A 23,918-nucleotide genomic window follows, 5' to 3' on the forward strand; every position below is an offset into this window, starting at 1 on the left:
TTCATCTGCAATATTTACCAACTGTATGAGTTCAACTAAACATCAACTTGTTGATGTAAAGTAACACTACCCTCTAAACCAACCGTGGAGTTGATGGGCAGTTCGTGTGCAACCCAAGACACTGTTTATCTACTCTTAGTAGCTTGTTAAGATCAGCGATGCTTTATCCAGTAATCTCCAGTTTCCTTCCAACTCTAAGGCAAACCAAAACCACCACCACAACGCCCCTCTAACAAGCAAATCTTTGAAACCTCCGGTTCAAAATTAACTCGGAATATTTAAGCCAACTGTATTTTATCTTGAACCTTCTGACAGGGTAGAGGCGTTTCATCCAATCAACAGAAAAGCACCACTGAACTCTGTATTCTAATGCTGCCGCTGCAGCTTAGTTTCTGGGTTCTGAGTTGTCTGAGTTGCTTTACCAGCCACGTTTATTAATTAGTGTCTAACATTTCCATCTCCTGCAAGTTGCAACCTCTCATAAAAAATGCATGATTTGGTTGGCTTAGGAATGACAACTTCATTTACAACAGACAAATACCATACCTCACTCAGCAGCCTCTTCCCATGTATTTATTTAACTACCTCCATGGCCTTTGGGATTTGTACTGACTAAGTGAAGGAAAGGAGATAACTAGTGTAATTTTCCTTTCTTAATGATGTTTTAAGCAAAAATGATTAAATCTCTCTCTCCTTTTTTAAACAAACGAGAACTGGCTAAAAAAAAATTCCCTACTAAAAATAGATGGCAAGTTTGAAAAAAAATGCCTTAAGGGCTATTTCATATTACCCATGTTTAAAATGCAAATCCATTAAGGATCCGAGCAAGACATTTGATATTGTTTTCAGCAGCTATATTTATTCATCTCATCTTCTGCCGTGGTACTTTGCTACTTTGCCAAATGAAGACCTATCCTCCAGCGCTGCTAATTCTTTATGAGTTTGAGCTTAATATCACTGTCTCGTTTTGATTTCCACCTTCTATTCTAATGTGCGAGGTCATTTACCAACTTTGGAAATTACTTGTTGGCAGAGCTTAGGGAAATTATGACAGTTCGATTGTTCTATAAATACCTCACCCTGAAGCTCAGTCTTCTAAAGATCGAATTCAAGCCTTGGGCCTTTCAGTATACGGCATGTGACCAAAGTTTAAATGGCAAAGGTAAACTTAGAAAGGGGATCCATGAGACAAGAATATGGGAGAAATTTATCTTAAGAGAATAAAGTAAGAACCCTTCACTGACACTCGATCTGAAATGGCAGATCTACTTTGATGGTTTCTCACTTCTCCGGACGTGCTGCACTGAATGAGGGTCTGGGAAACCCAGGCTGCTTTATGTTTGTCCTGTAGTGGAAAGAACACCTCAGAATCGTAAGGTCTGGGTTTGAACCTTGGCTTTGCCAACGCTAAGTACCTACAGTCAAACCACTCGGCCTCTTTGAGCCCCGGGGAACTCATATTCGAAGCAAGGATCATATCAGAAAACTCACTGCGTGGTTGAGTCCATGTCTCACCTTGTGCTTCTAGTTTGTAGGGCAGCGGTCTACGTGACCCAAAGGATTGCGACAGACAACCGAAGAGCTGAGACTACATACCCGTCCTACTTGCACCCCTCTAGTCTTTAAAGAACTCTTGAGATTGTTTGATATTGTGAGTGTCTATGAATAAAAGCTACCTCCTTGGGAATTCATTTATCCAACAAACATTGGTGGAGCTGGCGCCCGTGGCACGAGGCATCACAGCGGCCTCTGAGAACATTCCTTCTCCAGGAATCTGGAGCTGTGTGTAGGAGAGACTGATACGCAAGCCGTCAGGGGAACAGAATACAGCAGGTGGGAGGGTGAATTTCAGCAGACCACAGTGGATCACAAGGCAGGAGTATTTACTTCTACCTTCCGGGAAGCCTGAGGCTGTGTTCTTACAGTGGGAACGCAGTGCGTAAACAGAAGCCAAAGACAGAGGAAGGGACACGGTTCGGAGTTCCCATCTCACCCTCAAGACTCAGCAGTTATGTGTGTCCATTTTTTTTCTGCCAGGAGACACAACACAACGATGTTCACACACTCCCAGAGCGGCTGAGGGAAACCTGTAGCCCCCAGCGTCCTGAAGGTAATTCCACCCATCCGCTCGCCTTCAGGAAAGCACTTGGAAGACTAATGAGTGTCGTTCTTAGAGGGATAAGTTCAAAAATTCCCCTAAGCTCTTCTGTGCTTTTATTAGCTGTGATGACAACGGATAAGGCCCAGTTGACGAAGAGAGCAAAATTCCAGAGCTGCTTCTCAGGTAGAACGCAGATTTCCTCACTAATTAGAAATGGGGTCCAGGAAAGGGGAGGGACAGGAAGGAGAGAACTTGAGAATGATTTGAGCTACTTGTCTTGGTTGGACCGCCCATCCATGTAGGTGACACACGAAGAGGGCCTGGCTTGTGGAGGGGCGAGGATTTCAGTTTTGGAATTTCCTGTGGGTCATTTGGATGGAACTTTCCAATTACAGACATCGAATGTCCAGGTTTGGGGCCAGGCAGAAAAGTCTTATGTCAAGGTCAAGATTTGGGATCCAGTAGCCTACAGGAGGTAGAGGAAAGCCATGAGAACGTGTGACAGTGGGAGAAAACGACCCTAGGGTGTGGTGATGTCTAAGGCGCAGTCCCTTGCTTGCCATCGTTAGGAAGAACGTATGCTTTCATAAGTGTGTTGTTAGTAATTTCTCTTCATTGTGTGATGAGGAACTGGGAAGGCACGCGGCTTGAGATGCCTTTCCATTCTCGTTTACACTCAGCTCTGCTCCGATCCAGCTTCTTCAGTGTTCCAAGCTTTAGGCCAGATGCAGCCTCTCCTTTCGTTTTTTTTTTTTCCCCAATTTTTTTACTGTGGTAAAATACAAAGAACGTAAATTTTCCATATTGACTGTTTTTAAGTCTACAGTTAAGTAGTATTAAATACACTCATAGTGTTGTACCATCATCCGGCTCCAGAACTCTTTCATCTTGTAAAATAGCCTCTCCTTTCAGAAATCAGTATTGGGCCTAGCCAGCTGGTGTATTTTTTTTTCTTTCGTTATTTAGAATTTTGTTAAAGTCACAGCTCAATTTCCTCGTTCCCAGTAAAGCTTTAAAAAGTTACCTAACTGGAAATACTGAATATCTGTATTTCCATAAAACTCAAAGAGCCTATCATGCTTAGAGGAGAGAGTCAAGGTAAAATGCTGACGAGTACGCCCCAAGAATCCGAACTATAACATCTGTCCCACCAAATGCTGCCAAAGAGGCTGAAGGGCACTGTTCATCACGAGACCTTGGGATGCTATTCTGGGAGCTGGGCACCTGGCACAGTCGCCTTTGAAAGACCTGCGTCCTACTGGAGCCCTGACTTGTATGCAGCGTGTTCTCTGTTTTCCTTTTCCCATCCGTGACTGTGAGTGGCTTTCACCTGTGATGCAAATGATGAAGAATACAAGGGTGTGTCCTTAAAATCAATACAGAGAACTTCTCCTTGACCTACCTCATCGGGGCACCTCTCGGGAGGTGTGACCAGATTGTCTCAAGGATTGAAACCTCCTCAGCATTGTTTTCCTCTCCTTCCCAAAGGATAAGAGAAGTTCATGGTTAGTCAACTGGGTTACTGGCTTCTTTCCAAGACCAAGGGTGAGGGGGCTCAACTCATGGGACTCAGGGAGCAGTGAGCACCGGTGAGAAAACAGTAAGGGTTATGAACCTCCAAACTGCCTAATGAAGAAGCAGAAGCTGGGTTTTTGTTGTTGTTTTTTTTTTTTTTTTTAGCTCAAATCTATTAATCCAGCTCTAATCAGACTGAAATATAAAGATGGGTAGAGGAAGGTGAGCACGAAAGAGCACGTATCAACTGTATACAAACCCAGCTGATGGGAGTTCTTCTTCAAGAGCTAGTCAGTTGCTAAACACAAACAGCACAAGGTGTGTGTGGCAGGTCCAGAGGAAGCCTGGTGGTTTTCCTCTCGCATCGCGTGTTCTCCTTCTGGGTCGCCTTTTCTGTTCGGGTCTAATACACCGTCAGCTGGTGTTGCACCAAACTCTTCTTCCTCTGGGCACCTCCCGTCCTGTCCCACCTGCTTCCCTTCCTGCCTGGCTCCTCTCTCCACTCTCGACTGCTTCTTTGGCCAACTTCGGGAAAGACTGGCCGTGGGTTTCATTTTATGTAGCAACAAGTGACCCTGTGCGTACAGACTGCTACCTAGGATGTTTGAGGATTAGGAATAAGCCCAAATGTGAAAGACGTCTCCAGATTTGTAAGAAGTATGGATGGAAAACAAGAACTCACTCAAGAGGAAATCTCACAATGACTCCGTAGGGAAGATGACCTTCCTTTTAAGCCCCCCAAACTGTAGAAACGTACAGGTACACCGAGGTACATAAAGCACCTCTCATTAGGAGACAGTCTACTCTACCCTAGCGTTCGGGTGGTGGTTACACTCTGTCTCTCAGGCTTATCAAGAGAAACAGCAGAGCGAGCACTCTGCTTTCCTGGGAAGGCATTTCAGGTCCACGAATGATGAAGCAGCAGGGATTCTACGAGACTATGGTTCCTGTGAGGTGGGGCCGGGCTGCCGAGTATTACAGATTAACTCTTTGTGGCAGAAATCGCTCTTCTTGCTTCAGAATAGAACTAGGCTTAAGACAGCACCCACTCCACTCGTCCCCTTCCAGTCTGGGATGCATGAATTCTGTGTAAGTCTCATTCATGGGAGATTTTCCGGCAGGTCTTCGAGTGTTGATGGGATAGAAAAATACAGGTGCCCGGAAACATGGATGCTGGAGAACAAAGGATCCCCTCCGCTGGCCAGTGACCTCTCTATCTCCTTCTTCACCTGTCCTGGACAGTCATGTCATCCTGATGCACCCAGGACTCAGATGAGCAAACAGATCAATTCAGCACAGACAAGAGGTGTGTGTGCACACACATCCAGAGCATCTTAAAGGGAACTGTGATAGATTCCCAGAGCAGCACGGGTGAGGCTTGTTCCTACCAGTGAGTAAGCATCAAACTTTACATACTATGCAAATGCATCATCCGGGGATCTAGTGTAGACGCCGTTCTGGGGCGGGGCTGGAGCGCATTTCTGACACGTTCCCAGATGATGGCCATGCCACTGGTTGATGGACCACACTTTGAGTAGCAAGGCTATGCTGTACTTGTGGGAGGATAACCAGCCCGTAAGGGTGCTCCCAGGCATCCGGATGGACAATGGAAGGAGGAAACAGTTAATCGCCACCACCCATCCCAAATCTGCCCGTCGCTGGGAGAACTTTTAAAAACACTGATGCTGGGCTCCCCGCTTCGAGAGATTCTTACTCAGTTTGCCTGAGATGTGGCCTGGGCATGTGTAGTTTCAAAAGCTCCCCGGGAGGATGTGCTGTGCAGCCAGGGTTACAAATCACTGCCCCAGCTGGAGATGCAAATGGACTTAAAGGTTAAGGACTTTCCTTTTTCTTCTTCCATTCTTTATAAATTCATCTCATTCATCTATCATTTTAGGTAAATGGCCAGGAAGAATATTATCTAATCTGTCTGGGTCTTTCTCAGAGAATGGAAAGGAGAAAAGGAATTGCCATGTTCAGTCACCTCATATCACAGACTGTAATCCACGGACAGACTGGTAATCTGGGCTCTGAATTTCTGACTCTTTAAAGTGTTTTTAGCATCATCTTGGAGAGGAGTTCTGGGGACATGAGGTGCTGAAAAGAACAACGGGGGCAGAGCTGGGAGACATGAGTTGTCCCACGTCCACCGCCAAGCGTCTGTGTGACCTTCCTAACCTCTCTGGGCTTCAGTTTCCTCGACCATAAAGTGAGAGGGTTGGACGGTGTTGTTTCTAAAAACACTTATGATCAGATCTGGTCTATTTTCCTCCACATGCCCTGTGTTCCTCTGCTGACCCAGAGAACAACAGTCAAATAAACAGAAACCGACTGAAATTCGCCATGGATTTCCTAGGTTTGTGGCTCTTACTTTTATTTTCCTTACTAATGACAGTTTTTGTCAATGACCTCCAGGGGTTTTATGTGGCAACTCTGACTCAGGAGAGATTTAAGTGACTTGGTGATCAAGATTCTCTGCTAAATGACTCAACAGTATCTGTGAGATATTTTTAGGGGTTGTGATTATGGTTAATGCCTCCATGAGCAGAAGAAATGTAAGCTAGAACTCACCGAAATCTGGGCTAACACTCCTCTTCCTCTTTCAATGATAGCTTATAAATATTAGTAAATCATAAACCAGGCATTAGCAATGGATGAAGGTGACAAGGAGAAGCTCACCTGAGATTAGGTGCCAGCTGTCTTTCCCATCTAACCTGCATCCAGCTCAGGTGGAGGAGGGAAATTATTAGCCATAAGAGATATTCACTGATTTGTCACAGAGATTTTCTCGAATAGCCACAGCTACTTAAACTTCCTTGGGTTGAGAGTGACGGACTTTGAGTTGAAAAGGCAACCAGAGTGAGAAAACAAATTATTACTCACTGTCTAATTATCTACCTAGTATTGTATCATTAACATGAGCTCAGCCATATATAAAAGCCCTTGGCACTGTGCCCAAGACGGAGTGGTCAATAAATGTTCACTATTACTATGCTTTTTATTAATTGAACATTGATTATTTGGTTAAAATTATCTAACTTCTGAAAGCCAATGAAAAATATCAGGCACATAGACAAAAGGTTTACTCAACCAAAATTTGCTAGAAACCTACTCCTCCTGGGGTTCTAACAACTACGGGTCTGACTTTGCACCTAAGATGTAGGATATAGGCAAGGACACCAATGAATTTTCTCTTACCTAATCCACACAACTTGTTGACCGTTCATCAAGTGTACCCTGGACCCCATACACCGCTTAGTGTGAAACATCCGGCACAGTTTCCTGGCCTGTATTTAAATACCAATATATGCTCTTCTGAAGAAATGACGATACAGTCTGTGTATGGGCAAGTGCATAACACGTGGAATTGGACAGCCTGAAACATACCCCACGGACCTCCCAGGGATGGAGGTGAGTTTCCAGGGAACCTGTTCTTTGCTCTTACATGGTCCTTCCTGTCCCTGATGGAGGACAGTAACGTAGAAATATCGGTGGCCTAGAGAGCACAGAACTCCTGGTCTCAGAACACCACGTGTCCAGGGTCACACGCTCCCATGACCAAGACAGCAGCAGAGGTGACAGAAGTCTAAGCCTGTACAATCATCCCCTTAGCCACATTCTTACCAACACAGAAATCACAGCGTGATGACCGGACAGAATTAACCACGTAAACTGCCCTATTATCTTCAACGATCCTCCAGCCTTTGATCCTAACTTGCCTCTTGACAAAGGACGAGCACAGAGCAGACGACTGGATGGGGACAGAGGGAGAAGGACATCTGAGCCCCCCGGACCCACGGCAAGGCATCCGCTGACCTAGCCTCCCTGCCCCCAACTTGCCGTGGCCAAGAAGACAGCAGTGACTGTCCGGTGAGGCTGCTCAGGGAGGATGTACAACCCCATCCGTGGCGTTTGCTGCATATTTAAGTGCCCTTGTGTGTGGGGTGGGGGGGGGGGGGAGTCTGGTCCCTCGTTTTCAGAAGCAGAGGATCCAGACGCCTGGATGGTTTTGCAGACTTCACCCCCCACCCCAGACCCTGGCTCCTCATGCATAAAGTAAGAGGCTAAGTCTGATTGTTCCATAAAGGCCCCCAGGTCTCCTCGGGGCCGCAGGGTGGGGGGAGGGAGGCTGGGCTGGAACCCCTCCGAGTTGCTTCCCACGGCCACGGCCTGCTGCCTCATGCTTTGGGCGGCACGTAATAGGGTTTATGCTTAATCTTCGGAGATGAGCCCAGGCCCCCACCTTCCCTCCCCGCTTGGACGTGGAGCCCGGAGATGGGGGAGGGCGGAGAGGCCGGCTGGATGGAGACAGGACATTAGAATGCAGATTACGGATTGGGACCAAGAGCCTGGGGATGCAGATAAAGAAGAGAACCCTAATAACCTGAATGTTAATGAGCTGATGTTGGTAAAGCTACACTCCTCTGGAGAAAAGTGTTGCATTTATAATCATTTTGCAAAGTGCTTGCTCTTACCATAACGACTGCCTCTGATCTGCGGCTCCCTCTTAGAGGGCCTGGTGCCAGTCACCTGGTACCCGGGTTACCAGCAAATCCTGCCTCGCCTGCCCACTGTTTCAGGGGACCTTGGAGCCCCAACTCGCGGCAACAGGACCGACTTGCAGATGGGGCGCCTGGCCGGCTGCTGGGGAGGGAAAGCCCGGGCCCAGGCACTCTGGCCCTTAGGTGAGATCGCCGTGCGGCACGGCTAGCAGGAGAGCTGAGGCTTCAGATCTGTTTCCAGGACGGTTGCACGGGGAGCCACGGTGGTCATCCGGAGCTTATCAGTGAAGCCATGGACAGGAACACACTTCCTGCTGGAGGTCCCCTGAAACGGGGCTTAGGACCTGTACGCCTCTGCCCCGACCAGTTGGGGGGCAAAGTCTACAGGTGCCAGAGATATTGGTCTGAATCTGACTGTCAGCTCCCGGTTACCAGCTGTACAACCCTGGACAAGTCACTCCCTTTCTCTGAGTTTCAGCTTCCTCACCAGCAAAGGGGCTGGATGACACACGCCTCGAGGAGCGGCGGTGACAATGCAAAGTATACATCCCGAGAGCCTCCATCGGGGGCCTGAGACCTGGGCCGCTGACAAAGAGTCGTCACCTTGTACTGATTTTCCCTGTTACGCTGTGTTGGCCCCTTGAGTCACACACCCTGCTCCCTCCGAGGCGCGGAGCATCAGGCCAAAATCCCGTCAGGAGGCCAAGCTTTTGGGGAGGCTGACCGACTGTGACCTCTAATTCTAGTTTTGTCACTGCTGTGCCAGGGGAGGGCAGAGAAGTTAATTTAATCTTCTGGAGCCTCCGTGTCCTCCGTATAACAAGGTGAATGCTATCGATACATCACCCAAAATGCTTTTAGGAGGGAAAACAAATAAACAGCAGAAAGCCATCTACAAACACAGGCTCACTTACCCATGTGGACTGACGACAGTGACCAAACAGATAAAGGAAATCCACCGGTAATCCTGGAGCCTCGTTAGGCTGAACACCCTTGTCAAACCAAGGCCGAAAGCAAGGAATCAGACCGACTTGATGGCATTCATTGCCTCCCCTTTCCTTTCTCTGTTCCCTGGCTGAAGAATCATGATTGCTGAGCTCCCTGCTGGTTCTCAACCAGAGGGCAGAGGGAAGCAGACGTGCCGAGAATCTCAAAGTGGAGCGTCACACCTTGGACGGTCCAGATGTGTCTGTACCAAGTCCTCTACAGTCACTAAGCCGCACCTGAAGCGAGTCAAGTCAGAGACATCTATCTACCTCCCGCCTACCTATTTACTTACCTATCTATCTAGATAGGTTTTCTTCAATTCAATAGGCCACCAATGTAGCCAATGCATAGAAGGCCAAGAACACTTTCTCAAAACTGGAAAGGACTCTAAGAATCATTCCAGTCCAACCACTTCCTTTCTTTGAATGAAGAAAGGACGGACTCTTGAGTGTTCTTAAGTGCTGGTGGAGGAAGGGGTGGCAGCGCGAATATGCGTTCTGAGTACTGATGGGAGGTATCGACGGCCAGGAACAATAAAGAGGACAAAAGAGAACAGGGGTCACGGTGCCCCTTTCTGCAGCCTTCCACAGGTGCTGCCTCTTCATCCTTTCATCTCCGTGACTTGTGGGTAGTGAGAGCAGGAATGATATGGTCCTGAAATACTGCTTTATTATCAGAACAACTTTAATAGCTTATGTCTGAATCCTAATGATGCTTCCTGAGCACCTGCGTACTGTGACGGTCCATGGCTGCAACAGGCAGAGGACACATGAGGCTTCTGTCCCTGCCCCCTCCCTCCCAGTGGCTGGTCTGCTTCCCTTGCGCCCAACCAGACCGGATCCGGCCCAGCAGTGGAGCTCCAAGGCTCCCTCTTATGCCGGCCTCCCTGGCTCCAGCTCAGCCACTCTCTATTTCTTGGTGGCTGGGGAAGGACCTTGGGGCTCCTGGCCGAACTCTCTCCACACCTCCCCACTTCATACACTTTTTGGTGGCCCAGAGTTGGAGGCTCTGAACTGGCCAGCCCGCTTCCACTGGACGGTCTCGTGAGCTGGGCTCAGCTCACACGTGAAAGAGTCAAGCTCTGTCCGCACGCTAGTCATATTTTGGGTGATGCGTTCTCACGGAGACTGCATACTCTAAAGACAGAATTTGGACCCTTTTCCAACTTTTTTTTTTAAAAATTCCCCCTTTCATCTGACTGTCATAATCCTTTCCTCTGCGATTCCATCCAGACCTTTAGTCAAATTCATGGCTTTTCCCCACATTCTTCTCTTGAATGAAATCTTATCAACCTGGTGGGAAATGAGATCTGTGTAAGTGAACCAAATATTCCCAACTGAATCTTGACATATCACAGAGGGATGGTAAACTCTGAACTCTAACTATGACTTAATTTTGCCATTGTGCCATCCATCCCCTCGTGCCTTCACTTGTTACTGTGAGAGACCAACATTCCTTAAGCCATGACACAGGTGACAACGCACATCTGGCCAGGCGGCCGTGCTAGGTCACACGAGGGCTGGCTCTGATAAGCCCTCAGAACCGTCCTATTAATTAGGTTTTTGAGACTAGGTATTTGAGACTATGTTGCTTGCAAAACAAAACTGGAAGGCCTTCCACTGAGTTCTGTTACCAGAAAGGGGTGCAGCTGCTCCTAGTTTAACCCTGGGCTGCCCGCCCCAGCCATTTTCAACTCACCACCACTAAGGACCCCGCATGAGTCTTCTCCCTTAGGCTTCCTTGTCTTGAGAGGGCCATATTTTAAAAGTAACTGGTTTTGCATTTTATACTTAAAACTGGTTTTTCATTGTATACCTTTTATATCAAAGCCATACATCAGTAAGTGCCAATCAAAGTTACTGAACTGTCTGCCAGTCCAAAGCAGAGGTGCCCACTATTCGGGTGGCATTGTAAAACTTTACGGTGGGTGAAATGGACAGTTTCCAACTGCCTTTTTAAAAAAAAAATTTTATTGGAGTAAAGTTGATTTACAGTGTTATGTTAGTTTCTGCGGTACAGCAAAGTGAATCAGTTATACATATACATATATCCACTCTTTGTAAAATTCTTTTCCCATACAGGTCATTACGGAGTACTGATTAGAGTTTCCTGTGCTCTACAGTAGGTCCTTATTAGTGATCTATTTTATATATGCCAACAGCCTCTTATGAAGTACTAAAATATACTTTTTCAGATCCCCTGGGATTGGCCAGCAGACTGGGAAGCACCAGGCCACAGATTTCTTCCTCCCTCCAACTTTCTCGGGTCTAAACCAACGAGCTGACCAGCAATCCTGCCACACCTGGCTGAGACCCATTTGGGGCCGGTGCTACACCCTAAGCCCTTCTTCACACTGGCCTGGCTCCGCAGGTGGGTAGGGGCTTCTGCGCCCACCCCTCCCAGGAGCTCCTCCACGGCCGCACGGTGGCGCTCTCCACCACAGGCCTTTAAAAAGTCATCTTAACAGCGAAGTAAGTTTACGCTTGTTGAGCTTGTATTTCTGCAGGACTGAGTATTAGGGTAAAAGAACACAGGCACAGCAGGGAAATAGCTGCTTCGGGGCAGTCCTAGAAGGCCAAATATTTCAGCCCTGGCCAAATTCTGCAAAGGTAAATCTGAAGAATGTACACCCAAATCAAGGTGTCCTGATTTCTTCCCCAGGAAATACACTTTATCTGTTGGGCTGCTACCCAAGAAGACTTCATGCCTACAGAAACTGTCAAGTGGAAACAACGTCTTACAAGCCCATTTTTTTCAGGGGCTCAGAAAGCTTTACATACATTATCTCATTCAGCACCTACTCGTCTCTTAAGAAGGTGGAAAGGCAGGGATTACCACCATTAAATGACAGTTGTCAAGTGCCCTCACACATGCGCTATGAATCAGCCATGATCCTGAATCGAAGCAAAAACCAACCAACCTGCCAACGTGAAGAATCATACAGTTCATGAAGTCAAAGGTCAGAAAGGTGACTACATTGCAATGAAGAGTATGTGGGCAGGCCAAACACAAAATGAGATTTTCTGCTATGTCTTCCTGTATTTATTTGACTGAATTGATATCCACATGTGGACGTGTGTGAATGTTTACCTATCCTGTAGGTATACAGAGATATACGTAATATATAGATCTCTATACGTGAAACAAACTATCATTATATACACATGGAATCACAAATCTACATGTATCTTACATTTTGGAGCGTTTGGGCAAAATGATCATTTTTGGAATAAAACTTGACTCCTCTACAAGTATTTTATTCAACTAACTCACTCAGGCATTAAATAACCAAGAGTTATTTATTAAACATCAAACATACATAAGCACACTGGCTGGCTTTGTTTTTTGAAGATTTAGTTATAAATATCACGGTAGCTACTGTAGTCCCCAGTACGTAGGATGGTGCCTGGCAAACCATAAAAATGCAATAAATATTTGCCGAATGAAGGTATGAATATCTGTATGTCCTACACGGCACGTGAGTTTGAGGACTCAAATCTGTTTGGAACGATGTTTTGACTTTTATTTTTCCTAACAATCTTTAAAATTTTTTTAATGATTTAAAAAAATTTTTCATTTGATTAAAAAAATTGAAGTATAGTTGATTTACAATGTTAAGGGAGGGAAGGACTGGGAGTTTGGGATTAGCAGAGGTAAACTATTATATATAGGATGGATAAACAACAAGGTCCTACTGTATAGCACAGGGAACTATATTCAATATCCTGTGATAAACCATTATGGAAAAGAATATGAAAAGAAGAATGTCGGGCTTCCCTGGTGGCGCAGTGGTTGAGAGTCCGCCTGCCGATGCAGGGGACGCGGGTTCGTGCCCCGGTCCGGGAAGATCCCGCATGCCGCGGAGCGGCTGGGCTCGTGAGCCATGGCCGCTGAGCCTGCGCGTCCAGAGCCTGTGCTCCGCAACGGGAGAGGCCACAACAGTGAGAGGCCCGCGTACCGCAAAAGAAAAAAAAAAAAAATGAAGACTGTCTATATGGGTATAACTGAGTCACTCTGTTGTACAGTAGAGATGGGCACAACACTGTAAATCAACTAACAATTTTAAATAAAAGGAGCCTGAGGAAAAACACTTCGCTTTGATTCAAATGGGATGGTTCGGGGGAAATTTCCATGACATGAAGAGATGGGGTTTGAGAGATTTTTATGACAGAAATAATAATGATGATGATAATGATAAAATAATCATCATGGCTCTGAGAGCAAAGGCATTAAATACATATTAATAATCAGAAGAGGTGGTTCAGAGTAAATGAGTACCTCAAAAAGCATTACAATGGGCAAACTGCATTTGGTCCCAATGAGAGCCTTTGCTGTTCTGCTGAAAGAAATTAAGCCCTAGCATTCCTCTCTTAGAGGACACAGGGGAACCATTCCATGGAGAGTTGTGTTAAAGGCTGCCGGGGAGGACTGCCGACCCACACAGGGCCAGCCAGGAAGGGGGTCATTCACGTCATGTGGGTGAACACACGTGGCCCAAGAGGCCATTTTATTTACAGCTTCTTCCTGCTGGATCAGGCCCATTTGTCTTTATCTCTCAAGTCTGTGTGTCGTTCCCATCTGCCACTGCTAACACGGAGTGCTCTAAACAAATGTGCTCTTAGGGCTGTAACTCCTTAATATAAAGTGCATTTAATAAAACTGGTAGTGACTCTAAAAAGAAAGGAGGAAGGCAGACTCGGAGAAAATGGCTGGAAGAAATTTGCAGTTAATATTTTACAAGACATTTGGATTCTGATTCCTCCTTGCTGTTAAAGATTAAGAGCTTTTTCAAACCTGTATTCCTCTCTGTTACTACATCCTTAATTAAATTAATTTATACGGTGAATGCTCTAATGATACTGCTGGAGATTTTCAATCAAAAAGCCTTATTGCTAGAGACAATGTGTGTGAAGACCTTGAAAAAAAGAATGGCATAAGGCCTAGTGCTGTCACTGGCACAGGGCTATTTGGCCCTGACATCTGATTACTGAAGAGATCGTGGTAGTTTTCCCGTGCCTCCGCTGAGGTCGTTATTTTATTTTTTAATTAAGCTAAATTAGGTCAGTGAGAACAAAATGAATCTTGCAAGTTGCCTTCACAAGGGTTTTCTCTCTCGGAAACACAGTGGCAGACGACGATGTTTCTACTGAATAATTCTACCAGTGAGGTTGTGCCTGCCTGAAACCCTAAACAAAGGAAGCTATCTCTTAGCCTGATGGGCTACGTCGTCAAAGGACGGGCAATCAAGATTTGTCCAAGAACGCAAATGGCTCAGCTGTGGAGCAAGTCTAACCAGTTGGTAGCAAGGCCAATGGTTCGTCAGGCTCTGCTTTCTGTGCAGACACGGTCACAGACTCACTACGGATCTCAAGGGCGCGTGTGTGACCGTATAGCTTTGCCGCCTGGCACACAGCAGGCACCGATTATCATGAGTGATTTGTTAACCTAATGAAACGTCAGTAATAAATTAGGCGCCGTGCCTAAGATTTGATCTGTTGCATATGTGTCAAACCACTATCTGTAGAGCAGAGCATGATCAAACCAGGGGAAGGACCTCCCTACCCTCCGAAGCTCATTTCTTGCTCCCTGTGTTGAGCTCCTGAATTTTCTCCCTTAATTTCTAATAGCGTATTTCTAGGATTTATGTTGAGCACTTCAGAGGATGTAAGACCCAGCGTCTTTCTCAGTCACATGGTAAGAGACAGGCTTGAGAAATGCGTCCTTAATGCCTTTGCACTGCTAAGTAAGGCCCAGATGCTTTGCCCTATACCTCACCACAGAAAGGGTCTCTATAATCCATACATGACATGGGAGGAAGGGTGCCTTTATATAAAAATCTGAGAGCAGACACATCCAACTGCATAAATGAACATCCCATCAGGTGTTCTTCCTCTCCCATACTAACCAAGTTCTTTGTTTCTCTCAAGAACGATAGTCTCTCAACATTCACCAAGTTTGGTTGCGTGATGAAAAGTTCCATTATGACAAAACATATCAACTGCAAAAGAAAATTAAATAGGGAAAAAAACCTCCAACCAAACACGCAGCACTATTTGATCTTGTTTTAAACAGAAAGTTGTGGACACTTTAGAAAAAAAGGCAGCAAGTGCATTTTTAATGGATTTTATCCACAGGAGAAATGATTACAACCAGAAAAGCTTTAAAGTGTCAGCTGGTGATGCATTTTTCTTTATCCCTTTTACTTTTATTCAGAAAGAAATTGAAGGCATATGGCAAAGTGCATCATTAATTTCTTATTAATTTCATAATATGAAGGCAACCAGTTAAAACAGTAGTGTTACAACTTTAAATTACCGAACTCACTTGGTATTTAATGAGAGATTTAGCACAGCAGGGATTCTGTTAAATTAAGTTGTTCCTTCACATCACAGTGGGAAAACAGGTGTATACTGGTTTAGAATTATGGAAATGTTGACTAATTCCAAGGCTTGTAATCAAACAGAAAGGCACCCTGTAATATTTTTTTCCCCAAGAATATGCATTAATCTTTTATCTGGTCCCTTTTCTTCCTGCCCACCAAAGCTCCCAGCTGATAGGAAACCACTTTCATGTTCTTCCTGGAGCTGTTAAGGGTGATGCTGATCAGATAAAGCAATACATAAATGCAAGATGTGGAACTCTGTTCCCATGCGCCTAATTTGAAATGGCAGATGTAGCAGTACTGTGCGCACTGTGAAGGCTAGGAGCTTACAAATCAGACCTGACTTCTCAAAATTTTCATTTAACCCACCTCAAGTAATTGGGCATAGGAAATTGAACTGGATAAAAAGAAAGCCGAAAACAATCCACAAACCATCTTTTCCAACCCCAGATTTCTTGTCCTTAATAATGGGTTTCCAAAATCACCAGCCCTGACTTCTGCATGCAGAATTTTTAAGGCGAAAAAGAGACATGGGCAACATTTTTTTTTTTTCATACAGAAGATGCTATTTGTTTGCTGAGAAAAGGGTCAGAGTAAGATGTCCCAAATGGGAGCAAACTCATCAGTCATTTGTAGGTTTTTCAACATGGCCCATTCATCAGATTACTTCTGGGTTTCTAGGGAGCATCTTCACGTATGAAAATTGCATGTTAAGAGCTATGTCCCTCTCCTAGTGGAGGTGATGAACTCAGATTAACCAAGCTCTGCATTAATTTAAAATAGGATGTGATGTGCCTCTATACACTCTAAATACTAAGTAACAATTTATCATCAAGTAATTTTTTTAAACATTTTGTTTAGAATGGGATTTTGTACACTAATTACTGTAAAGTATTTCTTTCTAAAAGAAGGAATACCAAGTGGGTTTTGGGGTGGATTAGGAGCCTGGGAAATAAAAAAATTTTTTTTCTACCATTGCCAGTAAATATTTAACTTGGTTGCTTCGTTCAATAATGTAACCTAACGCTGCAACCTCCTAGAATTTACGTTGGAAAAATTCCATTTATACAGAGAATGAAGCTGAAATGATACTTAAAAAATCATTAGGCAAAGCACTTAGACCCAGTAAAATCTCCGTTACTGAAAACCACCTTAAAAGTTTCAGGGAGAAGTAGTTAAATTGAATTGGGAGGGAGAATTCTGGTATCACACTTGCTTTTCTGAACCACTGTCTCTCTGATTTGCTCACACAAAAAGGGGAAAACCAAAGTGGTGTGATTTGAGACCAAGGTTCATAACTTATTACTTTTTTGTTATTACGAAGCTAATGTTTTGAAAACCTTCTACTGACTGTCTTGTCACTAAAATATTACACAATTTTCAATTGCGCTAAGGTGAATTAAACAAATGCTATCTTTTCTGGGGGTGACAGGGTATCAAATGACTTGTGTACATAGGTTAGCACGACAGATGAATGATAAAAAGTTAGAATTATACGCTGAAAACATTAGGGACATCATGTTATCTTTCTTTTACTATTATCAAACCAGGTTTCAATAAAATCATTAACATAGCACTGATTACCAGAGGTTCTTCACTATCACCTACACAAATCATTATGCTATTAAACTAACTCATCCCTGATATTTGAGTCAACAGGGAAGATATCCCGACAGCACAGAGAAATTTATACCAGCGTACACTAGATAAAACTGTCACAGCCCCCCAGAAATCATGTATTCTGATGAAGTAGCTATAGCCCACATCAGTTCATTTCTAGTGAATGGTACCAAGCATCCAAAAGTACTGGGAAGGAAATGGAAAAAAATTGTAAGCTTTGTATTTTCTGTTCTCTATCGACATGAAGCCGCAAATTGGGCATTAAAACATTGACTTTGTTAACCACCATTGACTGTTTAGAGACCATTAGGAGGTTGAATATTACGGCTGTGCAGGGTACATTTTTGTCCTTTCAAAAGAAAAATCTAAGGACTAAATTTGAAAAGAGGCTCCTGGTGAGTAAAAGCTTTTCCTTTTCCATTTGCTCCTCTCGTGCGTGTGTGTGTGTGGAGTTTCCCCCCGTTTTGAAATTGCAGCCCACCCAGTCCTCTTTTCAGCCACTGCGAGCCAGTGGGGTCACTCCGATTTTCTAACCGGGGGACATACTCTCTGAGAGGTCTTTCTGTCAGCGGTAATGCCAGTGTTTCTTGAGGGGCTGGCCAGCTGCTGCAGGGGGGACGGGAGGTGGGGTCAGCACACCCTCCTCAAAAGCCCAAAGTCATTTTTGGCACTAAGAGCCCATCACTAGAACCTTCAGTTGAAAGGACCATTTTCAAGCAATAAAGTGATTTTGGTACAAAAGTAAACCGACTCACCCCAGGTAAAGTTTTAATATTGTGCAGTGCATTCTGGGCCTCAAGTGCAGCTTTTCTTGTATAAAATGTTACGAAACAACAACCTACAGAGAGAAATGAAAAGGTTTTAGAAATTTCTGTGAATGCTTTGCTTCGATATAATGGAGACTGGGGCGAACGAGTCATCTACTTAAAAGGATGCACAATTTAAAAATAAAGTGCACGGGAACAGTAATAACAGCTCAAGCGTTTACACAGCGCCTTTCATCCTAAATCATATTTATTAGCTTCTCCCCACTTTGGGGAGTCAATTCCGAACTGTGCACCAGCTACGGGGAATCCAGCTGCTCAGGAACGAGGGCGGGAGGTGGCGGGTGGGTTGATAGTGGGACTGGCGGTGCACCCACGGCACCCAGCGAAGTGCTTAATCACAAGCACAATGGCAAAAACTTACATCGACTATCATTTTCTTAAAGAATATCTCCAGAACGTCACCCTTTTAAAACACTTTCTCAACTCCAAGGTTTAGACAGCTGGATGATAAGCTCCCCAGGAGCTGGGATTGTGCTTTATTCTTTTTAACTTCCACCACAGTACATAATGCAAAATTCCATACATGAAACACGCAGCGTTTGTTCGCTGAAATGAAAGACTCTATTTTAACCAGTTGAGAAAGTAAGCTATGATGCAGTGGGCATATGCTGAAACATGTTTGCAGACTCTGTCCCGTATACTAAATACGGCTGTGGTATGTCAACTGGTAACCTCTTGACTCCTCGTTTCTCAGAGCTGATGGGAGTCCAGGCTGAAGGCCCCTCCAAGAGAGACCGGCATGTACCCTCTTCCCCCCCAACTCCCTCCACCAAAGAAAATGGTCTTGAAAACTGTTTACATTCCTTCTGCATTCTAAAGGATGGCTGACCCCCTTCTTCAACCTGTATCTAAATACACTGGTTAACATATGTGGTTAGACCAGAGGAAGATACTGGTTAATTATCTATTAATTAGCATATAGTTTCTTAGCACAATCAGGCTTAGAAAAAAGGGAAAAAAAATTTGGAAATTAAAAAAAAAAAAAAAAAAAAAGATGCTGCCTCTGACCTGGGCTGCCTTGGATGAGTTGGGTTGAAAAAAAAAAGCAGAGAGATGCAGTCACCCAGATTGTACATATTTCACCCTGGTCCTTATCCTAATGCTTGGAGAGGTGGAGAGAGCCTTGAGAGGTCCTCAAACGCCAAGTACAGCAAGTGGCATGAGAGAAATTCACAGCACTAAGGCATCAACATTGGCTCTATTCAGGGGAATGACGTAAGTAAGACCAAGAACAGAAGAAACGTGGCACAGCTGGAGAGCAGGAAGTTGGCACCACAAACCATCAAAGGTTCAGAATCATACACGGGCATCTACTTTTCAAAACAAAACTCATTCAAAGGAAGAAAATAAAGTACAAAACCATCCATACAACATTCCAAAATGCGTATGCTTCCTCCTTATCTGGAAAAAGGAAACTTGGACCCTTGTTGTCAAATACCTGGTTTCACTGGAGTCTACTGAGATTAAATATGTAAGACCTCCACCTCCTGGACAAAGGAGAGTATGATCATAGGTCCTCGGCATTTAAAAAACTCCATGCCTCCAAGGATCAGAAACTCTTAAAGTCTATCATTTGCACGATGGAGGGATACGAAAATTATGAAGTGTCTTTAAAGAATCACAGATAGACAGAGTGTTCCTTTTTATATGAGCTTCCCACTTCAGCTATTTGAGTTCTTTGACCAGAGTTCATTTGGCCATACTGCCAGGTGGTAGATTTTTTTCCTGAACTGATCAAATTAATGTGTGATTTCCAGCTTCAATGGCATAACCTAAGCCCAGAAAAGCTATAGGAATTGCTTCAAATCAAGGAATGATTTTAAACAGCAGAGTCAAGTCCCAGCTTCCAGTATCCATCGTAATCACTTTAAGAGGAAGAAAAATTATATTCCCCTAGGCTTGATACAGAAAGAACAGGGAAAGAAAACCATGACGCAAAAGAATATTTAAAAAGAGAATGCACAACTGAATCACTGCTGTACAGCAGAAATTAATACAACATTGTAAATCAACTCTACTTCAGTAAAATTAAAAAGAAAAGAAAAGAGAAACAGGGAAAGACATCATCTCTGTCTTCCAAAAGCTTCTAACAACCAGACTCTGAGTAACTTCTCCTTTCTCTCTCCTGGGCTTATGGGGTTGGCTTCTGGGTAAGAAAGCAATGAGGACGCTCTGAACTTCCACTTCAATATCGAAGCTACAAAATCTGATGCTTTCAAGCAGGTAGATTTTGAGAGCGTGATACTTAAAAAATAGAAGATTTCGGATGCAGTAGAAGTCATAAGTTTGCATGCCTGGAAAGAAGGCAATTAAGGAAGAATGATCTCAGCAGAAGGAAAACAAATGCCAGTCTGACCATGCTCAGAGCTAAGAAGGAAAAGTTGAGGTCGGCCTAAAAGAACAGTGTAATGACAAGGGGAACGGCAACTGTGAATGACACATGATAAGATAAAAGCAACGAAGAATAAAGATGATGTAAACTGAAGGAATCTTATTGTTGGGCCACTGTGGACCCAACACATAGCGGTCTCAGGAATAAAGAATCCCTTCCTGCCTTAAACACCCAAACAAAATCCCTACCACTTCCCACGGCCTGAAATTCCACTGGGAAGGTGCAGTTCATTTGCTATTTAAGTATTAAAATGCTACCCTTGAGGAAGGTAATAGGTAATTGTTCCTACCTATTTACATCTTGAATTTGGCAACTTCAAGTGTTTCCCTCTTGAACAAGGTTCCTAGTGAACAGAAGGCGGTTTCTGTGCTTGTTTTGTTTTGCTTTGAGAAAGGGCAAGTTTGAAGCTGATGTCTGAGCAGCGTGGGATGGGGGTGAAGAGGGGCAAGAATGCAGCGAGGAGTCTTAATGGACAGAAGGGAGATGGAAAGATATTCCGAATCTCCAACTCTTTCCAATTTCATCCAGGGTCCACTCTGCCTATGCAACCGATGAGGTGAAATCAGGGATTTGTCACTACAGATCCTCTTTGAACTGTGCATAGCTTTGAACTCTTTTACTCTAGTCCCATCTAAACAAAGACCTTGGAAGAACATGCCCCCTGAAGCTCCAGTTCTAGTTGTAATACATAGAAGAGTATCCTGGACACCACTGGTGATACGCCTAAGCCCTCACTGCTCACCGACCCCCAACCCAAAAGCTCAGCTCCATGCTTGGCAAGTGAACTTGGGACCTTTGAAGGAGGTATCCCACCTCCAGGTGGGCAGAGCCCCAAGGCTCAGTGAGTAGAGCTCAGGCTGAATTTCGGCCCCGACTTGTAGCCTCAGCTGGGCACCCTCATGCAATGAACCACTCGCACCAACATGGGGGATCTGGGGGAATCTCACCCCAAGACTTCTTTTGGTTTCACACATTTGGTTCCTGAATGACTCAGTGGAAAATACCTTACTTCCTCTATACCTGAGTTCCTTTAGCTGCATCACCCCTAAAGCAGTGAATAAAAACCAGGTCTGGGGACTTCCCTGGTGGCGCACTGGTTAAGAATCCGCCTGCCAATGCAGGGGACATGGGTTGGAGCCCTGGTCCAGGAAGATCCCACATGCCGTGGAGCAACTAAGCCCATGTGCCACAACTACTGAGCCTGCTCTCTAGAGCCCACGAGCCACAACTACTGAAGCCTGCGTGCCTAGAGCCCGTGCTCTGCAACAAGAGAAGCCACCACAATGAGAAGCACACACACTGCAATGAAGAGTAGCCCCCGCTCCTAGTTGCCTCAACTAGAGAAAGCCTGTGTGCAGCAACAAAGACGCAATGCAGCCAAAAATAAATAAATAAAATAAATTTATTTTAAAAAGCACACACACAAAAAAACCCCCAGGTCTGCCTACCACTCCCTCCCCCTGAAAAAAAAAAAAAAAAAACTACATGGATATATAACCAAAGGGTTTCATTCAGAATAAATTTTTTTTTTTAAACAGTCAAAATTATTCCTGGGCTTCCCTGGTGGCGCAGTGGTTGAGAGTCCACCTGCCGATGCAGGGGACACGGGTTCATGCCCCAGTCCGGGAAGATCCCACATGCCGTGGAGCGGCGAGGCCCGTGAGCCATGGCCGCTGAGCCTGCACGTCCGGAGCCTGCACTCCGCAACGGGAGAGGCCACAGCGGTGAGAGGCCCACGTGCCACAAAAAAAAAAAAAAAAAAAAATTCCTTCCCTTTCTTGGCTAAAACTGTCTTGCACTTCATTCAGCATGCATACTAATTGACTTAATAAAAGTAATGTTTCATTAAGTTATCAGAAAATCTGCGGTAGAAATACTCCCAATTTCAACATTCATCTTAGAGTCCGCCATATGTGTTTTTCCCCCGATGGGACATGAGTCTGGACACTTCCAGAGTAAGAATGTGTTTCACAGACTCTTGCTTCTATGAGTACTCTCTCAGCTAAACAACCACAGGCTTTTTTAGTAGTCAATCACTTGATATACTCACTTAAAATCTTAGACTCAGACCTCACACCAGAGGGCCCACATCACAAAGGGGATGGGAACCAGGCAGGAGTGAAAAAAAATAAAAATAAAAAATAAATAAAATAAAATCTTAGACTCATTGACTTGCGGAGATCATTTCAACACAGGAAGGGAGAAATATCACTAACGTTTGCCCTGAGATGGTGCTCATCATGGCAAAAGGCCAGGGAGCGACTCTAGATCCTAGAAAACCCGTGGAGGTGCGACAGGGTTGGAATTTTCTTTCCTGCCTACCCTAACTGGATGGACAGCTGTTAAGGGAACCACCTGGCTTTTAGATTTCCCTGCACCAGCTGTAACTCAGGTCTGAAATTTACCAGATTCGTTTGCAGGTCAGCTGCACCACCAGATGGCCCAGCAGTCTGATTCGGGGGACAGACCTCCCTCCTCCAACCAGGCTCTGCTTCCAACATCATGGTAAGGTGGGTGGTTAAACGCCGACAACAGCCCCAGGCACTCTTCAACGGTCAGCGGCTGCGCCGTGCACCCGAGGTGACCACCCCTCCGGTGTCAGCATCGCTCCCAGAATCCACTTTCCCTGCTGCCTGTGGAGTGCAGAGCAAGGCCTGATGCACGTCACAGACAGGAAGCCACCTGCCGGGGGGACTCCGGGGATGCGCAGAGCCGAATGCTTCAGCCAGGCTCAGCCCTCCTGCTTTCTGCTCTGTGCGGCTTCAAGTTTTTCTGCGCTACCCGTCTTACACAGTCTCCTAAGCACTCGCACCTTACAATTCTTGCCACCTTTATCCCCTGGCTCTGGAGTTTCTGCCAACGGCAGCAGCCAGCTTAGGAAAGATAAACATGATGGCCCAGGCCCAGGTGACTTCGTGGCATCTCACTTTCCAAGAGTTTCAACAATTCACTGTGTTAATAAGAGCTCTGGATTTCAGAGCCAAAAATAAAAAAAAATCCATGTGTTGCATGTCTATTTATCAGGCCCATCCCCTTACGCCCCACCACGGCTCTTTAAATTCACAGGTAGAACAGGTTAGGGGGTAGAGCTCGAGAGGTGATTCCAGAACCAAGTATCAGTGTTTCAGGCCCATACGGAGTCTAACGTGCCCACTAGTGATGACTCCTGTTCTGAACCCCAAGAGATGCTGCTGAGGCTACATACTGCAGGGGGTATCACGTGAAAGCTCACGGGCCACTACCCTCTCCCTGTGAATTCATTTTGCGGCTCAACTTTGACCACCTGGCTGACCCCTAGGAAGGCCACTTAAGACAGATCTGTTTGGATGGGAAAGGAGGTCTAGAAAGGTCCTGGGGTGCAGAGTGCCCACTGTGAAGGCCACCGGTGTGAGGCCTCACTGTGAGCATCTCTGGATGGTCAGGAGGCACCCAGGGTACGCTGGGCCCCAAGGGAACGAGTCAGGGGGCCTGGCAGCTTTTGACGGCCCCGAGTCCCACAAGTTGGCAAGTTCAGCAATCTGGTTGCCCATGCTCAGCTTGTAAAGCAATGTGTCATCAGGATCGTAATTGTGTGATATGATTAGACCATCTT

General features: G+C 45.2%; 1 protein-coding gene across 21 annotated transcripts in view; it reads right to left on the reverse strand.

Moving 5' to 3' along the window:
* Positions 1–23,918, reverse strand: part of CELF2 (CUGBP Elav-like family member 2) — a 526,008-nt gene that overhangs the window by 99,641 nt on the left and 402,449 nt on the right. For 17 of the 21 annotated variants that reach the window (XM_029237418.1, XM_029237436.1, XM_029237419.1 and 14 more), the window contains one exon: positions 17,863–17,945. The exons of the other annotated variants lie outside the window; for them this stretch is intronic. In XM_029237418.1, the coding sequence (XP_029093251.1) occupies positions 17,863–17,945 (83 nt within the window). The remainder of the gene's footprint in view (positions 1–17,862; positions 17,946–23,918) is intronic. 21 annotated transcript variants of the gene reach the window in all.

Source organism: Monodon monoceros, unplaced genomic scaffold, assembly GCF_005190385.1.
Source record: "Monodon monoceros isolate NGI ecotype Baffin Bay Population unplaced genomic scaffold, NGI_Narwhal_1 Super_Scaffold_21, whole genome shotgun sequence".
In the NCBI taxonomy this organism is placed as follows: Eukaryota; Metazoa; Chordata; class Mammalia; order Artiodactyla; family Monodontidae; genus Monodon; species Monodon monoceros.